The sequence below is a fragment of the Pagrus pagrus genome (genome assembly GCF_965226575.1).
Source record: "Pagrus pagrus genome assembly, chromosome: 12".
Taxonomy (NCBI): domain Eukaryota; kingdom Metazoa; phylum Chordata; class Actinopteri; order Spariformes; family Sparidae; genus Pagrus; species Pagrus pagrus.
In genome coordinates, this window is record NC_140196.1 from 13,261,342 (window position 1) to 13,273,343 (window position 12,002).

The window sequence follows — 12,002 nt, forward strand, 5'->3', positions numbered from 1 at the left end:
TTTAAAACACTTAAAAAATGAACTAAAATGACTAACAAAAACAGTTTTTTCAATTTTTTTTAAGACAGGCCACATCACATGATGTGTGTGAAGTGAGGAAACATGCTGTATGCATACACTTGTTGTTTTGCTGCAATCTGGAACACAGTTTTTGGTGGTCCTGCCCCAACAGTAATAAGTCAAAGAAAAACCTTTATGATGCAATACATTTTTAATTTTTTTTGGAAGCACAAAGTTAAACAAGTTAATTTACACAATTCACACACATACTTGGCTAGATCTTCTCTTCACGAGGACTCGTGAACATATTCTTTTAAGTTTTTGACATTTCTTTATTTAAATTTCTTTATGCACGACATGACATTGAGCATTGAGATATGATATTCTAGCAGCTCAGAAGTCATAAAGCCGAAAAGACAATTGGACTTCTTGCATAAAACAAAACAAAATGAGTAAAAACATACATTTAAATGACAATGTTATAATTAACATTTCCATTCGCCTGCCGTTAATATGGGTCGTAAAAATGAGAAGTGGTGTAAGTTTAAAAGTTACACATTGCACAATAAAGAACAACTACTATACATTTAAATTCAGCACTGTGCCAGTAATCTCATGAGTAGTCTCACACAAATCAAACAACACAGAAGAGTTAATATTTGTAGGGTTTTATCTCAGTGAACAGGAAATACTGATGTTCTCACATGTGTTCATACAGTGAGAACATCAGAGATATGTCTTTTTAATTAAGATGAATAAACAACACGATTCAGTGTGAGGGACTCATCCCTCACTGTGGCATGGTGCTGCTTCCCTTGCGGGGCACATTGCATCATTGCAGATCTCCTTGTAGCCTTGTGCTTCAGTCAGTCCGCTTCCTGTCAGTGTACACGCGAATTAAAAATCTGTTAGAATTACTTCTGAAACACTGCAGTGAGTATGTAAAGGAAATTACTCTCTTACCATCGATCAGATTGTAGAGCAGGCAGTAGTCGTTTGGACCGGTGGCATTCTTAGACTTTGAGGTGGAAAAGCCCTGCGCAGGTTATACAACAGTGATGTTAAAAGAATTTTAAAGGAATATCTGAACGTAAGATGCAACAAAAATTTAATTAAATAAAATAAAAAACAAAAAACAAACCTACCCTTATTTTGCAGAAGTTGGGGGCTGCAGGAGGGTTTATGCCAAAAGTGATGTCAGTGGTTTTGTGGGTGCGGGGGGATGTATGCTTGATTTCAAGGTATGTGGGAGACTCCTTAATCACCTGAAGAAGACAAAAGAAAAGCAAGCTGTTCACAGAGGAAACAGAACACTGTTTGAAGCTAGAAAGGTGGCAGGGTCCGCCACATATAAACAAAGTAAAACAGTATGAGATTGTGTTCTCCTTTAAGGTCAGTTTGTTTATTCAGTTTATTCAGTCATGTTCTTCAAAAACATCTAAAAAGCAAATCTCCTAATACTTTCACTTGACAGAAAAAGTTGTAGATAGAACTGAAGGACATAGATTTAAAGGTACACATTTTTCTTGTCAGTACCATTTTAGCTGGTTACAGAAAAAAGATGTAAAGATGTTGCAGTTACCTCGTACATACACTTCTCTTGGCTGTCAGAACACTTTTTTTTGCTCCAAGCCTTCACCTGGTTGACAATAGCACCAGCAGGTTCAGTGCAGGGCAACCTAAAAATCCTACGAGGAAGGAGAACATATTTAAAAAAACATATTCTCACTATGATTTTACCAAAACCAGCATTTAAAAAACATCAAAAACATATCATATCTATATGAAATGTGTTATTTACCATATGACTTTGCATCCCGACTGGTCCACAGGTGACGAGGTGGCGGCTGGCAGAAGCTGCAGCAGTAAAGCTGCGGTGTTGAGCAGAGCACTGGCCTTCATCCTGGTTGTCTTCCAGAGCGTTCAGGCCCTCGCTGTGAAGCCTTTTAAAGATCCCATGACAAGAAACAAGCATCTTTAGCGGATACTTCGTACCTCACTAGTGGGTGTAACTAAGAAGTGTAACCAATAAAGGCTTTCAATAAAGAGAGTCCGCCCTGGGGCGCCCTGGTGGTCTGAGGGTGACGACCATGTCAATGCATCTCCCCCACTGGTTTGTAACTGTTGATATTTGTTGGATTTTATTTCTCATCTCTGATGTTGCCCTAAAATATTTCATAAGAGAAGTTAATATCTTTACATGTAGTTAAACCTGTAGTTTTACCACATTTGTCAGTATTTAATTTAAGTATATTTTCAGTACTCAATATTTTCATAGTGAATTAAGAGTTACATGACTTTTTTTGCCTTTTTTTTTGTTTTGTCTACTGAAACTACAAACAATTTTAGCCAATTAAAGAAAATACATTATTTTTTATTTTAACATTGCTTCTCTCTGTGTATATTTACCCCCTTCGACCAGCCCCACCATTTATAATTTCTTATGTACATTGTCGATTTGGTTATATCTGGCAATAAATGTACTTATGTATAAAAACTACAGTAGATTATAGTTATATTTACATACATATACAATTATCTGATCAGACATTCAGCATTTTCCTAATTATCAGAATCTGTGGGTTTTTTTTAATTTGATTGCTGATAAAAATGAATTAATTTAAAAAAATAACGGCACCTTGGCTCGAATGCTCGAATGTAGTCTTCAAAGTAACTAAGTAATTAAATAAAAGTAGTTGAGATAAAGTACAATATTTGCCTCCAATATGTAGCAGAGTGGAAGTATGAAGTAGCAGGAAATGGAAATACTCAAGTTAAGTACAAATACGTCTAAATTATACCTAACTACAGTACTTGACAGAGTGTACTTAGTTACATTCAGTCACTGTTTGCAAAGTAGCTCCCCAGCACAGCGAGAGGTCACCTGAGTGAAAATGAAGAGGCTGTGGTGCTGAAAAACACTTGATTTAATGACAATCACAACAAAAGGAGAAAAGCTGACTGTGAGTAGCACAATGAGATAGCCTACAGCAAGAGATGCATTCATGGGGTCTTCATGAGATCTCCCAGCAAAAAGCATAAATAAGCCCTAAGAATTGACTGCCAGAAAACAAGGGCATGCAAGACATGTGAAATTGATTATTCATTTTCTTTGGGTCAACCTGACTGACGGATCACATTTTAAACAGCCGTGAAGAGACATGATGGAGGCATGATCTCACTGATGAGCCACCATGTCGTTGTTTTTCCTCCTCTCTCTTCCTCCACCTTCTGCACAGCTGAACCATATGATATATGATCGTTCCACCTACAGTGCCAGCTGATAACACTTTCAAAAACCAATTAAAAATACAGATAAATCAGCCAGTGGCTCCTCTTTCATCTGCCATCTGGCTATCTCTTCTTCAGACTCACTTTGTTCTAATTGCATTTTCTTAACTGATGGCATTTGTTGTGATTATCTAAATTACTTTATCTTGTTTTGTTTTTTATTTACTATAATATATTTTGTATTATTTGCAATACGCTTTGAAATTTGGTTTTGAAAGGTGTATTATTATAATTATTATTATTATTATGAATTGCCCCTAACAACACGCAGCTCCAAGAGTCATTGTTAGAGCAGACATAACAATTACAGAGTCTTTAAGGTGGGAATGCAAAAGTGGGTCATCCCTGTGAATGTTTTCTTTTTTATTTGATTAACTGTGTCTCTGTATCACTAATGTCCCTGCTGCTGCTGATGAAGTTGCCCCTGCTCCAAAAGATGCTGCTCCTACAAAGATGATGTCTTTGTGTGCGACCTCTTACGTGTGTGTCTGTCCATGTGAGGGTGTCTCTGTGTGTGTGTGTGCTTGTTGTTCCAGTGACCATGTCTGATTACAACTGTCCTGATCAAATCGCATGACACTTCAATTACACAGTAATCTTTCACAAATCATCGTCCTTTTGTTGGCTTCACATTGTACAGTATTCACGGTGACCACATGAAGAACAAATGACCATATGCATGAAATCATCTTATTCTTCTTTTACACTTTGAGTGTCTGATGGTCATCCACTGACCTACTAAGCTTTGTTTTTTTCAGCTCAGGTTTACAGGTATATTTTCTGTGGACACCCCAATATAATCTTGATAAATGCAGATTTAATTGAAAGATATCAACAACCATGTTTCTTTCTTTTCAGACACGGCATCCTGTTACTTTGAGTAATCCTGTGAACAGTTTTAATTTGAACTACTCTCTACCAAATAAAATACACATTGTTAACAATGCTCTTCTGGATTAATTAGTACACACACACACACACACACACACACACACACACACACACACACACACATCAAAACTGACTTCTAACTGCAATCTCAATATCCCGATGGGCAATTTTAGCATCTCAATGTGCAATGGAGTATTGTTTCTTATTTATGTTGTCTGTATTGTTCTTACTGCTTGTTTACTTATATTTTTTTACTGGTTTATTATTACTGTTTTAAATGCTCTCTATCCCCTTTGCTGCTGTTATCATGCAAATTTCCCCATTGTTGGACTAATAAAGGATTATCTTATCTTAAAAATTCTGCAAATATTGACCAACATCATCTCAATTACTCAGTGTGACACATTTACAGTGCTTCTTTTGTCCAACCAACAGTCCAAACCTCAGAATTGTTGAAGAAACGTTGAATGATTAAATAAGGGGCCTTCAGGTCAGGGGACCCAGCAGAGCTCAAGTGTGTTCAAAGAGAACTCCAACACAGCATCAGGGAGAGCAGGACAACGACAGGAGAAAACTGGAATACAAACTGGAGAACAACAACACCAGGGACGTATGGAGTGGGATGAGAGAGCTAACCGGCCTCCAGAGGAAAGGTGGAGGAGCAGCTGAGGGAAATGAACAACAAGCAAATGAGTTCAACCACTTTTTCAACAGGTTTGACTCCAGCTCCCCCACCCCCAGCAGCCCCCCCGCTGCTCCTCTGAGCAACGACTCCAGGACACAACCCACACAGCCCCCACACCAACCCCTGCAGCAGACACCAGCTATCACCAACCTGAACCTCCACCTTCAGAGAGTGCCAGTGCTTTGGAAAACATCCTGCCTCGTTCCAGTGCCAAAAAAAGGACATCCTGTGGCACTGGTTGACTACAGGCCAATTGCACTGACCTCTCACATCATGAAGGTCATGGAGAGACTAGTTCTAGCACACCGCAGACCAAAGTGTGCCCATCACAAGACCCCCTACAGTTTGCATATCAGCCGCATGTTGGGGTCGACGATGCAATCATCTACCTGCTGCAGGAAGCCTACTCCTCCCTGGATAGACCCAACACCACTGTCCGTGTCATGTTCTTTAACACCATCCAGCGCAGGCTGCTGAAGGCCAAACTGGAGAACATGCAGGTGGATTCTCACCTCGTCACATGGGTCGATGACTATCTGACGGGCAAACTGCAGTTTGTGAGATTACAGAACTGTGTGTCTGACGGTCTGATAAGCAACATTGGCGCCCCCCAGGTTACTGTGCTGTCTCCCTTCCTCTTCACCACCTACACTGCAGACTTTAAGTGCCGAGTCGTGTCACCTGCAGAAATTCTCTGAAGACACGGCCATTGTGGGGCGTGTAGAGGACGGGAGGGAGGACGAGTACAGGGACCTGTTGTTGGCTCTAAGCTTATCACCCTGGAGGAGGTAGTGGAGGACAGGATGCTAAACTGCTGGCAATCATGGACAATGCCTCAAACATGGCCTGCAACATGGCCTTAATGCTGTAGCCTGATATGAAGAGTAAATTTAGAGTGTAAATGTTCACTTGCCTCCAGTCAAACCAGATACTTATGTATCAGCAGTGTGTGTGTGGCATGAAAACCCTGCGATATTACAGCTGTAGATGTAGATGTACATGTCGTCCGGATCAGAAGAGGTCACAAATGATTACCACATTGTGGTGAAAATGAAAGCACACAAGCAGAGAGAGTGATACAATTGCAACTTTTTATTGGTATTTTTCTCAAGCACACACAAATGAGTTACCAAAGCGAAAAAAAACTACATTTCCAATTAAAATGTAACAAATTCATGACATTATTTGCTCAAGTTCAGCAGCTTTGGCTTTAATAATTCAAGCATCTCTAAGGAATGACGCTGTTTCCACAAAGTCATGACTTGACTTGGTGAAGGAATTTCCATCTTCAAGCTTTTTAGGCTTTACAGGTGGCGAGTCCGTAGCCCAGGCAAGCCCACTCATTGGTCAGCTCCATGAAGCCCGGTGCTGAGGTGAGTCCACTCGCTAGAATCAAAACAAAAACAAACAGTTAACACTCAGTACTCCTTGTCTTGCATAAATTCATGTTGTCGGGTGATCCCGGCTCCTGAACTCACCTGACAGCAGGTTGAAGAGGTTGCAGTAGTTGAGGCCGCCATCAAGAAGGGTGGTGAATCCAACAGAAGCGGACAGGCCCTGGTGAGGAAGCAAGAAGATCCATTTAAACTGGGGTTTGTACACTGATACCAATGACTTTACTGGTGGTTTTCAACACAGTAACAAAGTAATACTGATAATAAATAGATGCCACCTTGTGAGTCCATATTTAGTTGAAGGTTTTCTTTGGTTATTACCGCCGCCGAGGACAATATGTTTTCACCAGCGTCCGTTTGTTGGTTAGTTGGTTTGTCAGAAGGATTACACAAAAACATACTGAACATCCACAAAGCTTGGATGGAGGATGGGTCTCAGCCCAGAATAGACCTCATTCTATTGACCTCATCAAGGAATTTTTTCTCATTAGGGTCTTTCACGACATTATTGTTAATTTTCAGGGAGTAAAATTGCATCTTGATGAAATAATCAGCCGTGTTTAGGTGGCTGTATCTATGGGTGACTACAATTTGATGTGGATAAAGGGACTGTCACGACGGAGGTATGCACACATATTATAATATCCTCTGTCAACCTGTTTCTTTGGCAGCAGTTCATCGCTGGAAGAAAGCCACTTCAAAATGAAGTAGAGAACAATGAATACAAGGTGTTTCTTTCTTGTAACAAGTTAAATAAAATCTGCCTGTGGTGAAGTGATTTTTTTCCTGAAAAACAGGTCTATCTCACTGAAATGTTATTTTCTTCTGACTAGAAAAAAGACAAATATACTTGGTGAGATTTTGAGTTTTTGCTGTAGAAACGTGGCTGTGAGCCCAGAGAAGTGAACTTTAAAATAAGCCATCAAGCCTGCAGTCATTTTAAACTCAGAAAACAGAACATATCTGTAAGTATTTATAAATGAGAAGGACAGTGAATGACAATGGCTGTTTTGTTTCAATTTTAAAACAGTTCATCTTCTTGTAAAGCTATGACTTCAGTTTTATAAAAGCATCTGACTGCTGTATCACTTTGCTTTCTATACAATGGAAGTCGCTGTTAAAGAACGAGCATCATTTATACTTACAGACACACGGCAGCCACCGGTCAGTATGGTGGGGCTCAATCTGAAGGTGATGGTCTCCGCCTGAAGGCCATCAGGAGAAGTGTGGTTGGCTAAGATAGACAGAGGGAGGGCTGCCACAAGCTGGAACAGAAAACCACACATCATCTCACTAAATATAATAAATTCTCTGACATTTAAATCTAAAACATCATCAAGTGTTTCTTACCGTGTACTGACATTCAGCACAGCCAACCAGAGGGTTGAAGGCTGTAATCTGTTGCATTAACGTGGTGCTGATTTCAGCACAAGGTGTTGCAAAGAGCCTAGAAAAAGTAAAGAAACACAGTTTGGACACATTCATGCTTGAAACAGAAAGAGCAGCGACAATTCAGAGTAAAATGTGTCAAGCTCTCATTTGAAGACTCCTGAGACAGAGACATGAAACAACTCCATCAGAGCCAGATCAGCAGTACTCACCACATGGACCTGCAGAAGGCATGGTAAGGTGCAGGGGCAGGAGCAGGAGCAGGAGCAGGGGCGGCAGCTAAAGAGCCAAACAGTCCTGCGAAGAGAGCGGAGGCCAGCAGCAGAGTCATCATGGTTGAATAATGAAGCAGGTTTCTTTCTCCTGTAGAGCAGAGCTGGAGTGTGAGGGAGTGCTGAGAGGATTGGTTGACTGACTGCTTCTCCAGCGAGCCAATTTATACTAAATATCAGGCTCGTCATGAGGCCCAGTAATGATCCCTGTAATTGATTTGGTGAAGGATGTGACTCGTGTGTCTTGTGGCCATTGTCTGACCTGGTTGTCTTGTGCTGATTGTCTTTCATTACACAAAAAAACACCTCTACAAGCACTCAAGCACATCACATGTTGATAACTTTATGTGTGTAAGTATGATAAGGACAATGTACTACAAGTAAAACTACCTGTTGCAGAAACATGTCTTCTGTGACTGTTGTCAGTCATATATTAAATCATATATATATTATATTAAATCATTTGATTGTTAGTACTCATATGTGAATGTAAAAGCCCATTTTGTAAAGGATTGGTGTGAGTGGTTTTTTTTTTTTTTTGTTGTTTTTTGTCAAACTGTAGTTTGTACAAACCTCAGAATTGTTGAAAACACATTCAAATTGTTAGAACAATGAATAGGAAAAGCAGCAAATATTTACATTTGTGAAGTTAGAGCTATAGTAATTAATTTTCTGTCAGTCTCTTAACTAATCATTTCCTGTACCTGTATAAACTGTAAAGTTGAATCTTTAACGTGACATCATATTTTGAAAACTCTTCACATGTCATTGGTAAAGTAATAATTACAAACACAAATAAACAAGCGCAGTTTGTCTTAGCCACAAATCAAGGACACAACAGATCATAGCAGCACATGTCACCAACATTATTAAACAGGCTACAACAATCAGGATTTGGTGCAAACAAAATCAAAATAAAGAAAGAAAAGACCTGATCCATATAAAAATACAACTGGAGTCCAAATGTTGCCAAAAGGGATCTCAGGATTCTTCACATTTATGTTGACATTTTAAATGATTAAATGATTTGAAATGATTAAATAACTGAAATAAGTTTGTGTAAGCATTTTCTAACACACGGTGGAGTTTGTGTCTTCCAGTCTTTGAGAATATGTTTTCTTGCCACTACAATGCCCATCATTAAATGTGTGTGAATGTGTGAAGGGAGAATTAAAGACTCCTCCAAGCATCCAGAGAGAGCCAAGTCTCGGTCAGGAATTAGTATTAGTACTTTTACTGAGGGAAGGAATATGAATATCCTCTGCTTAAAGGTCACAATTATTTACATGGCTTGATCAGAAAATATCTTTTTTATTTTTGTTTCATTTAATTTTCTTTGAAATGTGGATTAACTGACCCCTTAATATTAAAGAGATTGTCTAATCAAAAAACTGACTTCTAAACATTGATGTTTGTTTCCGTGTTCCTCTGACATCATGATTTTATCAAGTCATCTTAAATTGTCATTTTAGAGGCATTATAAAATAATAAACATGTGATGTGCTTGAGTGCTTGTGGAGGTGTTTTTTTGTGTAATGAAAGACAATCAGCACAAGACAACCAGGTCAGACAATGGCCACAAGACACACGAGTCACATCCTTCACCAAATCAATTACAGGGATCATTACTGGGCCTCATGACGAGCCTGATATTTAGTATAAATTGGCTCGCTGGAGAAGCAGTCAGTCAGCCAATCCTCTCAGCACTCCCTCACACTCCAGCTCTGCTCTACAGGAGAAAGAAACCTGCTTCATTATTCAACCATGATGACTCTGCTGCTGGCCTCCGCTCTCTTCGCAGGACTGTTTGGCTCTTTAGCTGCCGCCCCTGCTCCTGCTCCTGCTCCCGTCCCTGCTCCTTACCATGCCTTCTGCAGGTCCATGTGGTGAGTACTGCTGATCTGGCTCTGATGGAGTTGTTTCATGTCTCTGTCTCAGGAATCTTCAATGAGAGCTTGACACATTTTACTCTGAATTGTTGCTGCTCTTTATGTTTCAAGCATGAATGTGTCCAAACTGTGCTACTTTACTTTTTCTAGGCTCTTTGCAACACCTTGTGCTGAAATCAGCACCACGTTAATGCAACAGATTACAGCCTTCGACCCTCTGGTTGGCTGTGCTGAATGTCAGTACACGGTAAGAAACACTTGATGATATTTTAGATTTAAATGTTAGAGAATTTATTATATTTAGTGAGATGATGTGTGGTTTTCTGTTCCAGCTTGTGGCAGCCCTCCCTCGATCTATCTTAGCCAACCACACTTCTCCTGATGGCCTTCAGGCGGAGACCATCACCTTCAAATTCAGCCCCACCATACTGGCCGGTGGCTGCCGTGTGTCTGTAAGTATAAATGATGCTCGTTCTTTAACAGCGACTTCCATTGTATAGAAAGCAAAGTTATAGCTTTAGAAATATATATAATTAAATGTGTATCTCTTTTGCTCAGTAATGATTTTAAAAATCTGTGATAAACTACTTTAAAATGCAAAAGTTGGTCTGTATTTTCTGCCATTGTCATTTTACCTTCCTTCTGTTGGGAAGAGAGTATAAATATATAAATATATATATAAGCCTTGATGGCTTACTTTAGCATTTCCTTTCATGTGCTCACAGCTAAGTTTCTTTTTATTTATGCTACAACAAAAACTCAACATCTTTATCAAGTATATATAACTCATTTAATTTAGCTAAATATAACACACAATCACCCAGAAAGTAACATTTTAGTGAAATATAGGGACATGTTTTGAGGCAAATTTCACTTCATCAGTGGCAAACTTTTGTTTAAAACCTATTTTTTACTAAATATTGAAGTTGAAGTTGAATAAAGTCATTGGTATCAGTGTACAAACCCCAGTTTAAAGGGCTCTTCTTGCTTCCTCACCAGGGCCTGTCCGCTTCTCTGGGATTCACCACCCTTCTTGATGGCGGCCTTAACTACTGCAACCTCTTTAACCTGCTGTCAGGTAAGTTAAAGGGGCCAGGATCACCTGACAACATGAATTTATGAATGACTTATTAAGGATTACCGAGCACGAACTGTCTCTCATGACTGACCTCATTTTCATTTGTTTTTGTTTTGATTCTAGCCAGCGGACTCACCTCAGCACCAGGCTTCATGGAGCTGACCAATGAGTGGGCTTGCCTGGGCTACGGACTCGCCACCTGTAAAGCCTAAAAAGCTTGAAGATGGATCATGAATAGTTACATTTGTATTAGAAATGTAGTATTCTTTTCTCTTTGGTAAACTGATTTATGTGTGCTTGAGAAAAATACAAATAAAAAGCCACAATTTTATTACGTTCTCTGCATGTGTGCTTTTTTATTTTTACCACAATGGTGAATGCACTGCGCCACACACTGCTAATATCTAAGCACCTGGTTTGACTTGGGGCAAGTGAACATCTCTGGTGTATAATTCAATGGTACTGGTTGTTAGGGTCAGGAAGTGTCAGTGGTAATATGACGTCGCCAGCGTGTCATCCAGTTAAAGCGGGGCGATGCAAATGAGCCTCTGACACCTCCTGACGGGAAGTCGGAAGAAGACAAGCTGTAACATTTGATTGTAAGAAATTAAGCGGTCAGTTGACCGACTGGCAAACAATTTGTCATTGTATGAGTTGTTTACAGGGTTGTATCTGGGTCAGTGGCCACTTTAGGAGACAAGACTACACTAAGTGAATGAGCAGTAATATCTAAATGAATTTTTTGTTGGTAAGTGATGTCTGTTTTTGTGTTTTTAATGGTGTTTTTCATACTGTGCAGGTTTCTGTCTGAAAATGTTGTTTATTTTAAATTGTTAATGTCACAGCTGGTGAAAAACTGTGAAAAAGATGGGAGACCAAACAAACAGCCAACTAAGAAAGAAGTTTTATTTTTTTTAAAATGGAAGCACGACAAGATCTAAACAAAACAATAGTAAACAAAACAACCTACAAGTTGATCCCTTATAAATGGTTAAGATCAAATACTGTATAAAATTCATATAACAGGAAAATAAATTAATCGATAACATTCCAAGTACACACAAAAACACAATATATATAGTTAAAGACATTCAATCAAAGCAGTTTCTCTGG

The 12,002-nt window shown here is 39.3% G+C and overlaps 3 protein-coding genes across 3 annotated transcripts; 1 reads left to right on the plus strand and 2 right to left on the minus strand.

Annotated features, from left to right (window-relative positions):
• Nucleotides 1–709: 709 nt before the first annotated feature.
• LOC311266262 (uncharacterized protein) lies at nt 710–1,909 on the minus strand. Its single transcript, XM_084368547.1, has 5 exons — nt 1,802–1,909; nt 1,583–1,688; nt 1,146–1,265; nt 964–1,036; nt 710–878 (listed from the first exon to the last, which is right to left on the minus strand). The coding sequence occupies exons 1-5, from the start codon at nt 1,900–1,902 to the stop codon at nt 784–786; spliced, it is 495 nt and encodes a 164-aa protein (XP_084224673.1). The 5' UTR covers nt 1,903–1,909; the 3' UTR covers nt 710–783.
• Nucleotides 1,910–5,944: 4,035 nt separating this feature from the next.
• LOC311266115 (uncharacterized protein) lies at nt 5,945–8,043 on the minus strand. Its single transcript, XM_084368306.1, has 5 exons — nt 7,863–8,043; nt 7,612–7,708; nt 7,407–7,526; nt 6,346–6,424; nt 5,945–6,253 (listed from the first exon to the last, which is right to left on the minus strand). The coding sequence occupies exons 1-5, from the start codon at nt 7,982–7,984 to the stop codon at nt 6,165–6,167; spliced, it is 507 nt and encodes a 168-aa protein (XP_084224432.1). The 5' UTR covers nt 7,985–8,043; the 3' UTR covers nt 5,945–6,164.
• Nucleotides 8,044–9,627: 1,584 nt separating this feature from the next.
• Nucleotides 9,628–11,220, plus strand: LOC311266116 (uncharacterized protein). Its single transcript, XM_084368307.1, has 5 exons — nt 9,628–9,808; nt 9,962–10,058; nt 10,144–10,263; nt 10,811–10,889; nt 11,013–11,220. Exons 1-5 carry the CDS (start codon nt 9,687–9,689, stop codon nt 11,099–11,101), a joined length of 507 nt encoding a protein of 168 aa, XP_084224433.1. The 5' UTR covers nt 9,628–9,686; the 3' UTR covers nt 11,102–11,220.
• The last annotated feature ends 782 nt before the right edge of the window (nt 11,221–12,002 follow it).